The sequence below is a fragment of the Impatiens glandulifera genome, chromosome 3 (genome assembly GCF_907164915.1).
Source record: "Impatiens glandulifera chromosome 3, dImpGla2.1, whole genome shotgun sequence".
Taxonomy (NCBI): Eukaryota; Viridiplantae; Streptophyta; class Magnoliopsida; order Ericales; family Balsaminaceae; genus Impatiens; species Impatiens glandulifera.
Genome location: NC_061864.1, coordinates 13,896,597 through 13,913,765, shown reverse-complemented (window position 1 = coordinate 13,913,765; position 17,169 = coordinate 13,896,597). Strand labels below are relative to the sequence as shown.

Sequence of the window (17,169 nt, the reverse complement as noted above, 5' to 3'; positions counted from 1 at the left end):
CTTTTATTCTATTTTTATATGCATCTATCTATGTGAAATTCATGCAAAAATGGTATCTAAGATACGTGTTTTAATCAGATTCATAATAAGGGTTTCAACATTCAAGAATTGATTAGGAAAGATTTATTAGGTGGCATATTTAATTTATCTTTGATTTAGTAGGATTTAGTGTTCATATCTATCATTGTCTGGATTACATGTCAGGATTTTTAAATATTTTTATTAATTTGTTTTACAGTTTTTTTTTATCATTTAACAATTTTTTTTATTTCTATCTTTTTTTTAATTAATAATATATTAAATTTATATAATAATAATTTTTATTAAACAATAATATTAATTATTAATTGTTATTTTTACTGTCATAATTTATTTTTTATAATAATAATTAAGTTTTTAAATAATTTTAAGGTTTCTGTTATTATTTTTATGAAATGTTTTTTAATTATTTTATTTAATTATTTTTATTTGATAATATATTTAAAAATATATAATAATTATTTTTTATTAAAAAATAACATTAAATATTATTTTTATTTAATAATAATAATTTAATATTATAATATTTAGTGTAAAAAATATATAGAAAATTATAAATTAAAATAAAGAATATTCAGTAAATATTTAAAATATTTAAAAATATAATATTAAATATAGTTTTTTTAGTTTTATTATTTGAATATATATATATATATTATTTATTTATTGTATTTTTTTTAGATTTTTGTATACATATATATAAATAATTAATATTTTTTAAATAATAAAACTAAAAGAAAACAAATATTATGTTAAATATATTAACTTTTTATTTAAATATTTATTAAATAATTAATTTAAAATATAATTTTACTTAATAATTTTTTATTATTAAAAAATAATATTAATAATTGTTAGAAATAAACTGTTTAAATTTTTGTTTTAAAAAATATTATTATTAGTTACCTAATATTAAAGTGCATCAACATTTTTTTTTAGAAGTGATAAATCTATTTATTGTTTTTACAATTGATAAATCAAATTAATATATTTATATATTTTAATCACCAATATTATTATTTTTAATTAGCACTCATATTATTCAAATTTGAAATATTTTTAAAATAGATAAAATAAATATTAAATTAAATTAAAAAAATTAAAAGATAAAGTCATATTTTTCCGTAATTTTTTTTATCGGTTTTTTATATCATATTAAGTACATTGTACAGCTACATGTCATAAATTAAGAATGACAAAAAAAAAATTACTTAAATTAAAAAAACTTAGTTCATTCATAAAAATGATGTCATGAGAGACATACATAGATACATATGAAACTACAAAGGTAAATAACATAAATAAATTCTAAGGGAATAGGGAGTGTCTAGGGGAGGGGATTGGAAGACGAAGCCTCGTTACGGTTACGGACAGTCTCCATAGCAATGTCCATTTCCATTATGTGTCGGCTCAGCATATTGATCACCTCCTCACACTCATTTGCATTAAGAGTGGAGGACACTACCAACGGGTCACCACACATGCTTTCGTACATTTTCAGCGTCACCTCCTTCTCTCGGTTTTCTCCTCTCAGCTTCTTCACCTTCTCTTCCATCTTCTCGAGCCTTTGTTTGGTGAAACTCTCCTGATTCACCGTCCCCTTATTTTGCTCGTCTATCGGAAGGCTCCTGAACCTTTCGATAGTCTTTCGAGCACCTTCCTCTGAGGGCCAAACCGTTGGTTGAGGATCACTCTTGTCATTTATGATGACACACCCTTCGATCCCACATAGGGTGGTTATTTCGTGCATCTTTTTTACCAAACCACCCTTCCTTTTCCTGAATGTAGCTTTCCTTGCAATGTTATTGGCAATGAAGGAAAGTTGCATCTTTCTCCTGGTGGTCATAGTTTAACAAAAGTGAATAAGAAACAATATTTATTTGTGAAACAATTGGAAAATGAAATATATTTTCACTGATGAATTTGTTCTCACTCAATGGCTATATTTATATGGATGGAAATTTGTAGCAATTAATGATTAAAAACTACAATCCTTCCCATCAAAAATAAAATTAAAAAATGTCCAAAAATATAATTGTTGTGATTTTGTAAATAATTATGTATTTACTTTAGTACCATTATTGACTCAAAATAGCTGGGATAATGGGGAAATTTGACGAAACGACCTTGCAAACCGGGTTATTTGACCTGGTGGAATTTTGATAATTTAATTGCGCTCGTGGTGATTTTATTTTTTTTGGACGATTTTGCCCTCGTCGCGAAACGCTAAGTCACTTAGCGTTTCGCGAAGTGACGATATGTGAAATGTCCAGATTGCCCTTACTATTTAATATAAGCGCCGTACTTTTTTTTCATTTCTTTTCTTCTCCTTCTCTCTCTTCCCGCTCTTCTCCTCCTTCTCTCTAAACTCCGGCGGCGGCGACGAACTCGGGGGAGATCTCGGCGGCGAAGTTCATTCGAAATCCACTATGAGCTCGACGACGTGCACGAGCACTGTTCCAATAGGTACGTCTATTTGAAGCATGTTTTATTGATGTTCGGTTTCTGAGATTGGTTAGGGTTTACTTCCCGTTTCGCTAAGTGCCTGGCGATTCGCGAAGGACTTCCCGTTTCGCTAAGTGCCTTACGATTCGCGAAGCCCTTCCCGTTTCGCTAAGTGCCTTACGATTCGCGAAGGACTTCCCGCTTCGCTAAGTGCCTTTCGATTCGCGAAGTATTAATTATACGTCTCTAAATCAAATCATGTTTTTTATATTGCAGCTGAAGTTTTCGTTTTCTATAATGGAGAGTGGAAACTTGATGCTGATGGAATACTGTATTTTGATGCATCTTCAATCAAAACATTTGATCTACCCCAAAGTACTCGTTATGCTGAATTACTTGATATACTCTACGATAGACTTAATCTCCAGTTATCAGCATACGATTTAGTGCTCCAAGTGAAGTATGATATTCCGAATATCAGAAATCCAAAACCTGTTTTTATTGATAATGATGGGGATTTGAACACATATCTATCACGCTTGATTTTGGGTCGAACAGTGTCACCATTGTGTGTATCTGTAGTGGAGAAGTCAGCGTTTACTAAAGAAAAGATACCACTACTTACATACCCAACTCAAGAAAGTATACTACCACCACAACTTACTCAGAAATTTGTTCCACCTGTTGTACCCTTGGAATTCTTTGTTGAAAGTCAAAATGAAGCCGGAGAAACCTCTTTGCCTCACATCCCACTTACTCAGGACTTGCATGTTAATAGTGGTGAGAAAGCATCAATACCTATACAACCAAGTGCAAGAAGATCATCATTGGGTACACCAACTAGTGCAAAAAAGGCATCAAATAATGGTACACCAACAAGTGCAAGAAGATCATCAATGGGTACACCATCTAGTGCAAGACGATCTTCAATGGGTACACCATCGACAGACCCGACAGACACATCACCGCCAGACCCCACATTTGCGATGGCATTAACTAGTGAAACCGTATTGGAAGTCGGTTCGTTGTTTGAAAATAAAAAAGAACTTCAACTTGCTCTATATAAATATGCGATGGCCAATCATTTTGAATTCAAAGTGGAGAAGTCAAGGAAAAATCTTTGGGAACTCAAATGTTTGGATGAGACATGCAAGTGGAGCTTGCGGGCTGTGAAAGGTAAGTTTTCTGAGATGTTTGAGATCCGGACATTTGAGCATCAACACTCATGCTCCACTTTGTCGAGGCCCAAGAAAAAAATGCAAACACCAGCATGGGTTATTGGGCAGTGCGTGAAGAGCAAGTACATGGACCATCATCATAACCACTTGCCTAAGAAAATAATTGAAGACATGCAGACAACTTATGGGATATTTTTGACTTATAATAAGGCATGGAGGGCAAGGGAAAATGCTTTAATAGCGGTGCGAGGAACGGTAGAGGATTCTTATGGAATACTGCCATCATACCTTTACATGTTGGAGAAGTGTAATCCTGGTACCATAACCGACATACAGACAGACGAGCTCGGTCACTTCAAGTATATGTTCATGTCCCTAGGCCTCTCAATTAGGGGTTTCAAATCCTTTTGCCGTCCTGTATTATGTGTTGATGCTAGTTTTCTTAAGCACAAGGTGGGTGGTCAATTATTGGTGGCTATTGCATTGGATGCGAATGAGCAACTATATCCTGTCGCATTCGGCGTTGTTGATTCAGAGAATAATAACTCCTGGACTTATTTCATGCAAAAACTGAGAGACGCAATTGGATTAGTTGATGATCTCGTCTTCGTATCCGACAGACACCCAAGCATCGCTAATGCCTTGTGCGCTGTTTTCCCAGAAGCAGACCACGGCGCGTGCACATATCACATAAAGATGAATATTGTGGCCAAATTTAAAAGTGATAAGTGTCATGCGGAGTTTGATTCGGCTTCAAGGGCATACACTGTCCAAGAATTTAATCGGTGGTTTGAGAAAATCAAGGTTAAAGATCACAGGATTGCTGCCTATTTGGAAGAAATTGGGTTCCCAAGATGGAGTAGAGCATTTTTTCCCGGTAAGCGATACAATCAACTGACAAGCAATTATGCTGAGAGTTTCAATAGTCAGAGCAGGGAAGCCAGAAAGTATCCCATTTCAGAAATGGCTGAGTATTTAAGATTCACAATACAACAATGGTTTAACGATAGAAGAGAAAGAGCGTCTAATCACGAAGAAGTTTTATCTCCAAATTATGAGAAGGTGTTACGTGAGGGATTCGAGAAGGCCAGATTCTATACAGTCCAATCGCTTAACCGATTCGAGTTTTATGTGCATGACAATCAGTCCCATTTCAAAGTCAATTTGAAAGACATGAACTGCACTTGTAGAGTATTCGAAGTTTCGGGTCTTCCTTGTACGCATGCAATGGCTGCTGCCCGTAGTCGGAATTTGGTTTCTTATGACTTCTGTTCAAGGTATTAATATCTAGCTCACGTGTTCATTCTGTTTAACCAATTAATAATTCGTTATATTTTCCCTACACACAGGTATTACACAACTGAGTGTTGGATAAATTCATATGCCGAGACATGTTATCCTCCCGGTGATGAAGAAAATTGGGATGTTCCCGAAAATATCAAGCAACGTTCATGTCTTAAACCAAATGTGAAGGTTAAGAAAGGCAGGCCACAAACAAAGCGTAGGTCATCCCAGGGTGAGGTCCGTAAGATCCCGAGACGATGCAGCTCATGTGATGGGCTTGGACATAATAGGGCAACATGCAAAGCAGTGATGCCTGCACCATCTACTGCACGAGCTTCATCATCTAAGCAGCATGACTCATCATCTAAGCAGCATGACTCATCATCTCAACAATATGAACCTTTAGCTTGATAGATACTATGTTGTAATATATGTTTTTAATTGAACTATGGTACTGGTATGTTGTTAATTAATTGAGGTTTAATGCTTGTTTAAAATATTGTCAATTGGCATTATATAATCCAATCTCAATTGAGAAATGAATTAAGGTTGCTAAAGAAACAGATGGAAAATATAATCAATCTGATGGGGGAGGGCACTTAGCGAATCGGGAGACACGTAGCGAATCGGGAGACACGTAGCGAAACGGGAGGGACTTTGCGAAACGGGAGGGACTTTGCGAAACGAAGAGTACTTTGCGAAACGGGAGGGACTTTGCGAAACGAAGAGTACTTTGCGAATTTACAATACATCAATTTACACAAAATAATTTACAATACATAATCCAACTTCCAACATATTCATCAAGGTTTACAATACATCAAAATAAGTTATCCAATTTACAAATAATAATGTTTAAGGTTCCATAATCTGATGGAATAACCGGACCGCCATCTTCTGCCTAAAAAATCCCATATTTTCTGAGGTCACATTATGCACGGGTTGATTAGCGGTCAAGTGTTCCATGTACATTAGCGTGAAGACCCCACAGTCCCCGCTCTCTGTTGCCCGCGGGACTTCTCCAACCTTAGGAGCAGCGGTTTTCACTTTGGGGTGTGGAAACCGTTTGTATGTCATTGGTTGGAGGGGGCCTTCGAAGTTGAAATTAGGATACCTTACCCTCTCACCGGGAGTGATTGTTTTGGCGAATATACATGGAATCATGTCGCAGAAGGGTTTCAAATAAGGATCCAGATTCTTATAAAGATAGGCGTCACAGTCGTACACGTCAATGCGGTACTTTTGAAGACGTGCTACACATAAAATCCAGTGTTTCTGGTTAATGTTCACTGGCATGTAGACGTCGTCAATTGTAGACCACTCTGGCATATATCTATGTGGTGCGCCCATATAATAGTCTTTGAATTCGTCGACTGGAAATTTGGCAGGATCCTTAATAAAATCCCTGTGCAGTCGCCTGATCCTATCCGACAATACGCAATCCCCAATTGCCGCAAGTGTATTTTTATATGTTTTGGGATAGCAGGAAATCCTTTTCCGCAGAAGATGGCAGAATGCATCGATTTCCTGCACAATGGGAGCATACAACATACATTGAGTACATATCAAACAACATTGACTAAGTAAGTACTTTGCGAAACGAAGAGCACTTTGCGAAACGAAGAGCACTTTGCGAAACGAAGATTACTTTGCGAAACGAAGAGTACTTTGCGAAACGAAGAGTAATTTGCGAAACGAAGATTAATGAATTGATTTGAACGACTTACCTCGTCTTCAATCCATGTAAGCCTTGTTACAACTCTAACCAACACTTCCTTCTTTGCTTGAACCGTATGTAAATCCGTTGTCGAATTATCGGTTTTTGGATCATCCAACCACGCCTTTACTTTATGAAGTAGCTCATCATCAAATTTTTGAAGGTGATTCACTTTCATAGGATCCTTTGTCTTGGGCATTTTTGACAAGGAAGGGTTGGTGTACGAGTCATCTTTTTTCGGCTTCCTCACTCTCCTCCCATAATTTCCTTTAGGAGGAGTATTGTATAACTGGAAATCGTCATTGTCATCATTGTCATCATTTGCCTTCACATCCCCCACAGTCTTCTCATCCTTCACCTTCACTTTCAAATCCTTCAGTTTCAGATCAACCTCCACATCATCCACCCTAGCCACACCGTCCTCCAATTTAGCCTCAACCTCTATCTTTACGTCCTCCACCTTCGCATCCTCCACCTTCTCATCATCATCTACCTTCTCATCGTTGTCTTTTCTTTCATCCTCCACCTTCTCTTCATCATCGACCTTCTCATCGTTCTCCACCTTATCCTCATCCATCTTTTCATCATCATCCACCTTCTCATCGGTCTCCACCTTCTGTGCGTCCTCCACCTTCTCATCGTTCTCCACCTTATCCTCATCCATCTTTTCATCATCATCCACCTTCTCATCGGTCTCCACCTTCTGTGCGTCCTCCACCTTCTCAACGTCCTCTTGTTTTTCATCCTCCACCTTCTCATTGTCCTCCATTACATCGTCTTTCCCATCAGTCCCATCATTCACCTTCTCATCATCCCCCACAGTCTCCTACAAAATAGACAAAATTCACACTTAGCGAATCGACAACAAATAATTTGCGAAACGGAAACTACTTTGCGAAACGAAAAATACTAACTTAGCGAAACGGAAACTACTTTGCGAAACGAAAAATACTAACTTAGCGAAACGGAAACTACTTTGCGAAACGAAAAATACTAACTTAGCGAAACGAAAAATACTAACTTAGCGAAACGGAAACTACTTTGCGAAACGGAAACTACTTTGCGAAACGAAAAGTTCGCAGAATACCTCTTTCTTCTCCTCCTCCTGTTCAACCTTGCTCTTCTCAACTTCGACATCCTTCTTAGAATCCTTAACCTGCAAAATATGTACTGGTTAGATCAGATATGTACTTAGCGAAATAAAATGTAAAGTGCAAAATTCAATATCTCCATACCTCAGTAGTCTTTTCCTCTTCAACCTTCACAGCCTTCTTAGAATCCTTCTTCTTACTCTTCTTCTTCTTTATATTATCCTCCATATCATCTAATCTGGTTAATAATATGGACATCCTTTTGTTGGATTTTTCTAACAACTGTGTGGACATATTAAAAACCATCTTCTTGAACGACTCAACGTGAGTTTGTTGAGTTTGTTGGATTGTGATTTTTAGCTCTTTGATGAGCTCTGTTTTCATCTTTTTCATCTCCTCTTTCAACTCTATTTTCAGCTCCTCCTTCATCTCATTAAAATCACATCCAACAGTAGGTGTTGGAGCCCGAGGAGAAGGTGTGTCAGCCCGAGGACTTGAGGTCGCGGATGGGGGAGTAAGAATGTGGGCCGGAATCGATTCATAAGCAAGCTTCTTCTTCAAGTTGGCTGCTTCTTTAAGAGTAGCATCAGCCTTTCTCTTCCTCATGGCAGGTTTGGGAATCGGAGTAACTTCTTCATGTTCACTTTCTTCTTCTTCTTCATCAACATCATCTTTTATTACCTTCCCATCAGTAAATCCCTCAAAAAAATCATCAGCTGTCTCGTCGATTTGCTCAAATACATCACCACTGTATAACCTCTTCTCCATGGAGGACTCTTCCATCTCAGTCACATCCGTGGTCTCTAGAGCAGTCTTAACCTCCATCGATGTGTTTTTCCTGTTGGAATGATAGAGTAACAACCTTGGGCGTAGAGGGTCATTAATCTCATTCCTTCTGGCGAATTTAGGGATAAAGTTTTCGAAGATCTCATACGTCCACACTTGAAGTGCCAATGCGAACCCATAGATGTTATATGCAAAAGGAGCATAAGGATCTTCAGCCAACTTTTTCTTCTCAAAAAATGAGGTACAGAGGTGTTTCATGTTCTTGTTTAAACCCTTGAGGGTGGCTCTAAAGGTGACCTTCCCCCATGGATATTGGAAGAAAGTGTCCTTGTCTTCCACCAGGTTGAGTATTTTTGGAAATATAACTCTTTTTGGGTCAAATGTGAATATGTACTGGCAAATCAGGCATACCAGCCCCATCTTGAATGCATCTTCCTTGTCTTTGCATTTGAAAAAAGCCTTCTCGAACTCGCACATTTTCACACTCATGCTCCCTTTAAAGTATTTAACCGAGAGAGGTGGACAACGGCGCAATTTTTCTTGGTCCAACTCAGGATAAACGCCGAAACATAGGCCGGTAACCAACGCATACTCCTTCATACCAAATACAAGCTTTTGCCCATTCACCATGAAAGTTATCTCCTTGGAGTTTGAGCTTAACCGCCTCAACAACATTTGATGAACAATACTTCCTGAGAACTGCAAGAGGGGGGCTGTGAATAATGATCTGAACTGGGTATTGTACACACTCTCCAGAAGATCCATTTCCTCGAACTTATTCACAATCTTCTTCAGGGTGAGGGCACTTTTCCACGAAATCCGACCGGGAAACTCAGTAACAGTTGTTTCTGCCATCTACAAAAGGAAACAACATCATAAAAAATGTTCGAACAAACACATACAAACGTAAGAACTTAGCGAATCGGGAGGCACCTCCCGATTCGCTAAGTGCCTCCCGATTCGCTAAGTACTTAGCGAATCGGGAGGCACTTAGCGAATCGAGAGGTACCGAGCGAAACCGCCGTTAACTGAACATAAGACAGCATTACCGAATCGGAAACAATACGAAACTAATCAGAAACAACAATAAACTTAACATGCAAAAACCCTAAACAAAAAATCTGAAACAAACACTTAAACTTAACATGCAAAGACCAAAATCCATAAGCAAAAAACCAGAAAATGATCGGCCACAACTAGGTATAGCGAATCGCTAGGTACTTACCGAATCGGAAGGTACTTACCGAATCGGAAGGTACCTAGCGAAACCCTAATGAAACCCTAATGACAACAAACAAAAATATACTGAACAGAAACCCTACTGGCGAAAAATATATACTGAACAGAAACACTTAACATTACACTAACATGCAAAAACCACCAATGAACAAAAAAGCAGAAAATGATAATGAACTAACCTTAACCACGAACGAGAAGAAAGCAGAAATGATCGAGCTTGACAAGATTCAGTGAAGAGAAAATGGGTTAGAGAGAGAGAGTCGGGCGGTTGAAATGAAATGTTCTTAATATTTTGAATATATAAGGTCTAGCGCGTGTGAGTACGCGCGTCTCTTCAACTTCCGTAGCGAGTCGGGAGGCACTTAGCGAATCGGGAGGGACTTAGCGAATCGGGACGGACTTAGCGAATCGGGACGGACTTAGCGAATCGGGACGGACTTAGCGAATCGGGAGACACGTAGCGAATCGGGAGGGACGTAGCGAATCGGGAGGGACTTAGCGAATCGGGAGGTCAACGAGCTCCAGCTAAGAGAAGATGGTTTGAATACGTTTTCGCTAATATATTTTAATAACGAAATCGAATTCAAACCATTCTCCTAGCTGGAGCTCGTAGTACTTAGCGAATCGTCAAGTACAAAATTTTTTATTGGTTTCATAGGTAATCTATCTCGTTTGACAAGGTATCAACAACAAAGTCATGGTTTTGAAAAGAACATGTGTTAGCAAAACAAACCCTATAATTTTACATGGAAACATTTAGATTCTTCAGAAAAAGTCTTTGAAGAAGCGATCATTGAACTCCAGATAAGAGAAAATTGTTTGAAATTTATTTCTTATCTGGAGGTCAATGATAGATTCTTCAAAGGCATTTTCTGAAGAATCTAAATGTTTCCAATGTAAAATTAGAAGGTTTGTTTTGTTAACACATGTTCTCTTCATAACCATGAAGTGATGTAAATACCTAGTCAAATGAAGTTCATGATTAACTATAAATAACAAAAAATCTTGATACTTAGCGAATCGCGAGGTATACTGCGAAACGGTAAGTCCGTAGCGAAACGGTAAGTCCGTAGCGAAACGGTAAGTCCGTAGCGAAACGGTAAGCAGATCTGAAACGGAAACACATACGCTCTTATCAGACATAGATTTTCAGCAATTATGAACAAATAACAAATAATAACCTAACGAAATGCTCAAACATGAACCAATATGAACCATATCAGCAATAAGAATCAACAAAACGGAGAAAATGATGGACATAAAGGAAATATGAAAAGGTTTATGAAATGAAGAAAGCCTAAACAAGAACATAACTGTTAGAATGAAGATCTACCTCGACGCCGTTCAAATAGTTAGAATCGGAGAAATCACATAAACCCTAGTATAAGAAACCTGCATGCAAAATAGATCTAGGGTTAGAAATCGGCAATAGATAAACATAAATGAATTAGTTAGGTTAGAAGAGCTCGGATCGGGTTTGATTTGTATGGAAACGGAGACGTCGTCGCCGCCGGCCGCCGTCGTCGCCGGCCCCCGTGAGTGAAGGAGAGAATTGGAGAAGAGAGAGAAAAAAATTTAGGGAAATGAAATTATTTGGGTATTTATACAAACGTCTAATCCACTTCGCGAAACGCTAAGTCACTTAGCGTTTCGCGACAAGGGCAAAATCGTATAAAAAAAAATAGAACACCACGAGCGCAAAAAAAATTATAAAATTCCACCAGGTCAAATAACCCGGTTTGCAAGGTCATTTCGTCAAATTTCCCGGATAATGAATATAAATTTTAAAAAATATCATTTTTGGGATAATATCTCAATATCATTTAAGGGAAAAAAATCTAATATTATATTACAATAAAAATGTTATTACCATAATAATTAATTTTAAAAATTTTTGGGATAATATTTTAATATCATTTAAGGAAAAAAAATCAAAAGTATTTTAACTATAATAGAAAAGTTCATAATTAATATTGAATTATAAAAAGTATAATTGAAAATAAATATAAAAAATTGATGTTGGAAAAAAAATTATGTAATATTTGTGTGACCGTGTTGCTCAAATCCAGACAAATTAAAAAAATAAAAAATAATTGATTTGTTTAACTTAGAAGGCATTAGTAAAAAAAAATTATCACAATCAAAAAATATTATAAAAAAACATTGTAACAACATATCTTTAAATAAATCAAAGTAGTCACTATGCAGGAATGAAATAGACAAATAATAAGATAATCATCTCTTCATCTATAAACATAACTTTATCTATAAAACATAACTAAAAGGAAGACAAAGAGGAGAGAAACATTGAAATAAAAAACTTAATGACTGACAAAGATGACGATCTCTATCAAAAGTTTCTAAATCAGGATAAAAGAAGTACTCAAACTAGCACGATAATTAATGATCGTGACTGATAATAAGATGGATGTTCAATCATTAAAAATACATAACTAGAGAAGATAAAGAGGAGAGAAATATCCAAATAAAAAACTTGATGGTCTACAAAGATACCGATATAAGATCTCAACCAAAAGTCTTAAATTAGGGCTAAATTAAATTAATGATCGAGACTGATAATAAGATGGATGTTCAATCATTAAAAATACATAACTAGAGAAGATAAAGAGGAGAGAAATATCCAAATAAAAAACTTGATGGTCTACCAAGATGACCGATATAAGATCTCTATCAAAATTCCTAAATTAGGGTAAAAAAAGGACATTGAGTTCTATCAAAAATAATTTTGTCCAAAATAAATGCCAGAATACTACTCTTTGTGACAAATAAAGATATGTTCATTTGAGTGAAGAAAAATCGGGTCCTATATACTACATCCTGCAATCTTGCCAACATCATGAATAATCTTCAAAAACCATTAAATAAATCATAGGACAAGGTAAAAGTAAAATTTATCTTCCAAATAAACCAAACTTGAAATAAATAAAATTGTGCTTACCAAAGAAGCCCAGTAAAAGTCGGCTTAAAATAACAAAAGAACACGGGTTCGATTCCAACTGGAAGCACTTTGATTGAAAACGGGGCATGATCGTGGGGTATCATGATAGTTCTCCTTAATTCTTAAAAAAAAAAAAACTTGAATGAAATGAAAAAAACAAGATCTAAGAAAATGTTCTTTCCAAAATTCAAGACGACTATCTCTACCCAATGGGTAGAGAAAAGAAATGTAAGAGTGTAAGAAGAAGAAAAACACATTTACTACCTACGGAATGAAACGTTTTATAAGAAAGAAAAAGAAACCCTAAACATTGTCCGGTAATACTAACCCTAAGCGTGGTCTCGTAGGAGGATTACGCGCAATTGGGTAAGCCCAACTCATATTACCTAACCCAAATAAAATAAATAAATGAGCCGGGTATAATCAAGAATTTTATTTTACTAGTATTTGATAAATTAATTAATGATTTTTGTTAAATGGTTTTAATAATTTAAAAAAGTCTAAAGAAAATAGACTTTTACGCCTAACAGAATAAAAAGAAACCCTAATAGTTGTCTCGTACGCTCAACTCATATTACCTCACTCAAATAAAATGAAAAAAATGAGTTGGGTATAAATTGTAAAATCATTTTACTAGTATTGGATAAATTAATTAATACCATTTTGTAATAGAATAGTTTTATTCGAATTAGAAAATATATAAAAAAAACATTTCCAACTAATATAATGAAATGTTTTGTATGAAAGAAAAAGAAACCTTAAATATTATCTCGTAAAAGGATTACGCACAATTCGGTAAGCCCAACTCATGATACCCATCTTAAATAAAATAAATAAACTAGTTTTTGTATGAATTTAGATTCTCAAATTATTAGTATTGGATAAATTAATTAATATCATTTTTTATAAATCGTTTTAATCAAATTAAAAAAGTTCAATTAAATTTAGATTCCTCTAATTTCGAAACAAATGATTTGTTAAGCTAAAAATTTGTGGTAGTGAGACTTATACTCATTCTTCCTAGAGGACTTAGACACTGTCTTTTTTTTTTCTTGCAAGAGATAGTCACATTATACAATTTGATTTGATATAGTAACATAAAAAAAAGAGTTTGGTCACAAGCATAAAAATTGGATTGCAAATTAGATAACATATTACTTCTAGATTTTCTTTAACTAACAGTGATTTTATTAAAAAAAATGCTATTTTTTAAGCTATTATTCCCTTTTTTTTATTTATTAGTGTGAGCGTTTTCATTCTAACAAGAAATCTGAAGATGAATCTCTTTAATTAGGTATGTTTTTTCAGCTTTACAATACATTAACCCAAAATATATGCATCCTTTTGTACATAGTATTAATTATAGTATAAAGTAGGGCTGCAAATGAGTCAAGCCGCTCGATCAAAGTTCGGCTTGAGCTTGACTTTGATCGAGTTCGAGCCGAGCTCGAGCCGGCTCGTTTAATATTCGAGCCGAACTCGAGCTCATATAATGTTTGCTCGACGGTTTGTCAAGCTTTTTCAAGCCTGATAATATATAATATATTTATTTATTTATTTATTTAATATAAAAGCTTAAAATTTAAAACAATTTTTTTTTCTTTTCTCTCTATTTTCAAAGCCCATATAAAAGGCCCATAATCCACATTATTATATTATATTGTCATAAAACAAAACCCTAATTTCTAATGTATCAATCATAGGTGACTCTTCATCTCTTTTTCTTCTTCTTTCTTCCATCTTCACCATTTCTTCTTTCTTCTTCTTCTTCCTCATCTTCACCATTTCTGTGCGATTCAACGATAATCGTTGAATCAAAGAAGAGATATGAATGATTTGTAGAGAGAATCTTGAAAGAAATGAAGAACACAAATTGAGAGAAAAACCCATAAAGGGATTTGTGATATTTTATTCATATTAATAGTATCACAAAGTCCAATATAGGTAAAAAAACTCCCACCTATTCTAAATAAGTATCTTAACTAATTATAGGTACAAATTATACCTAAAACTTTATAATTAATATTACATAATACAATTATGGTTATAACTAATAAATGGTTATAACAACTTAGCTTAACTATCTAACAACATCATAACTAAGTCTTTAACAAATTCACAACTAAATACAGAATTATTTTTACATTTCTTCTACACTCCCCCCTCAAGATGAAAATCTTGTAGTTGTAGCTTGTGTCGAAGATCCAAAAAATGATTCGTTTCAAATGACTTGGTAAAAATATCTGCAATCTGCATACTAGATGATACATGTGTTAGTGAAATAAAACCAGACTTGTATTTATTTCTTACCACATGACAATCAATATCAATGTGCTTTGTTCGCTCATGAAAAATCGGGTTTTCGGTAATGTGAATTGCTGCTTTGTTATCACAATGAAGTGTAATTGGCAGGGCAATTTGGATTTTGAAATCTAACAGCAAGTATGTTATCCATTGTAATTCACACACTGTTGAAGCCATGCTACGGTATTCAGCTTCAGCAGAAGAACGAGAAACAGTTTGTTGTTTCTTCGTTTTCCAAGCAATTAGCAAATTTCCGAGGTATATACAATAACCTGTTAATGATTTCCTTGAATCCAAACAAGATCCCCAATCACTATCACAGAAAGCAGACAACTTAAGATCATTTTTTGAAGAATAAAATACTCCTAAAGAATGAATTCCTTTCAAATATTTAACCACCTGTATGGCAGCATTAAAATGAGATTTAAAAGGTTTATTTATGAACTGACTTAATTGTTGAACACAATATGCAATGTCAGGCCTTGTGAAGTTCAAATAAATTAGTCTACCAACCAGTCTTCTATACTGGTTTACATCACATAAATCATCATTTATAGGATCACTAATCAACTTCACTCCTTTTATCATAGGAATTGCAGATGACTTTGAAACAATTAATCCTAAATCAGACACAAGATCAAGGACATATTTCCTTTGATTCACATATATACCTTCTTCTTTATGAATAATTTCTAATCCTAAGAAAAACTTAGCATTGCCAAGATCCTTAATGGAGTATTTAGAATCAATTATAGATTTAATGTTTTCAATGTCCTGCAATGATTTACCAGCAAATAAAATATCATCAACATAAAGTAGTAAACAAGTAATTTGATCTCCTATCTTTTTAATAAATAGACAGTGATCATTCTGATATTGTAAAAAACCAATATTTGAAAGCCATTTAGAGATTTCAAAATGCCATTGTCTTGAGGACTGTTTTAGTCCATATAAACTCTTATTGAGTTTGCATACTTGATTTGGAAATTCAGATTTTAAACCTTCTGATATAGTCATGTACACGTCTTCATCAAGAGAACCATGCAAAAATGCATTAATTACATCAATCTGATGTAAATGCCATTTATTTGCGGCTGTTAATGAAAGCAATAACCGAATAGTTACATTTTTCGCAGCTGGTGCAAAACTTTGATGAAAATCAATTCCATCAATTTGATTGTAACCTTTTGCTACCAGACGTGCTTTACATTTATCTATACTACCATCTGCATGCAATTTTGTTTTGAAAATCCATCGACATCCAATGGCCTTTTTACCTTTCGGTAATTGTGTAAATGTCCAAGTATTGTTTTTATTTAAAGCATTTAGTTCAAGATTCATTGCTTCAACCCAATCTGAATTTAAAACAACTTGTTTATATGAAGTTGGATCATGTGTTTGATCAATGTTTCCTAAAAAATTTGTATATATAGAATCATTACAAACAGTTGAAAAAGGAAAAGTTAAAGGAGTGAAATTTTTCTTACTAATATCAGTTTGATTTATGAAATCTTTCATCCAAGATGGTGTATGTGAAATTCTAGAGCTTCTTTTTACAAAGTTCTTCAATATTCAAATGTGGCAGAGAGTTTTCATTTTGATTATCAACTAAAATTTCAGGTAAAATATTCTCAACTTGAGTTTCAACAGAAATTTCATTTTGAGTTTCAGCAGAAGATTCAGGATGAGTTTCAGTAAAAGATTCAGGCATAACATCACTTTCATATTCTTCTATGCTTATATCTTCAAGTTCATCATGTAAAAAAGATGGAACATTTACTAATTTAACTTTAGAATAATCTAATGAATTTTCATTAGTCATGAATGGAAATATATCCTCATGAAAAATCACATCCTTAGAAACAGATATAATTCTAGTTTCTAATTCATACACATTGTATCCTTTCTGATTCATAGGATATCCAATGAATACACATTTCTTTCCTCTATGTGCAAATTTTGATTTTTGTGGAATTATATTTGTAGCATAACATAAACATCCAAAAATTTTAAGTAATTATAATCTGGATTAGTTTTATTAAGCATAAAAAATGGAGTTTTCCAATCAAGCATTTTCATAGGTATTCGGTTAATCAAATATGTAGCAGTAAGTAATGAATATGGCCA

General features: G+C 34.5%; 1 protein-coding gene across 1 annotated transcript; it reads right to left on the bottom strand.

Moving 5' to 3' along the window:
- Positions 1-1,366: 1,366 nt before the first annotated feature.
- On the bottom strand, positions 1,367-1,885 carry LOC124929787 (agamous-like MADS-box protein AGL80). The gene has a single exon (XM_047470180.1). The coding sequence runs from the start codon at positions 1,883-1,885 to the stop codon at positions 1,367-1,369; it is 519 nt and encodes a 172-aa protein (XP_047326136.1).
- Between the last annotated feature and the right edge of the window lie 15,284 nt (positions 1,886-17,169).

Coding starts and splice junctions, on each gene's coding strand:
- LOC124929787 (XM_047470180.1), bottom strand. CDS start 1,885: ATGACCACCAGGAGAAAGATGCAACTTTCCTTCATTGCCAATAACATT.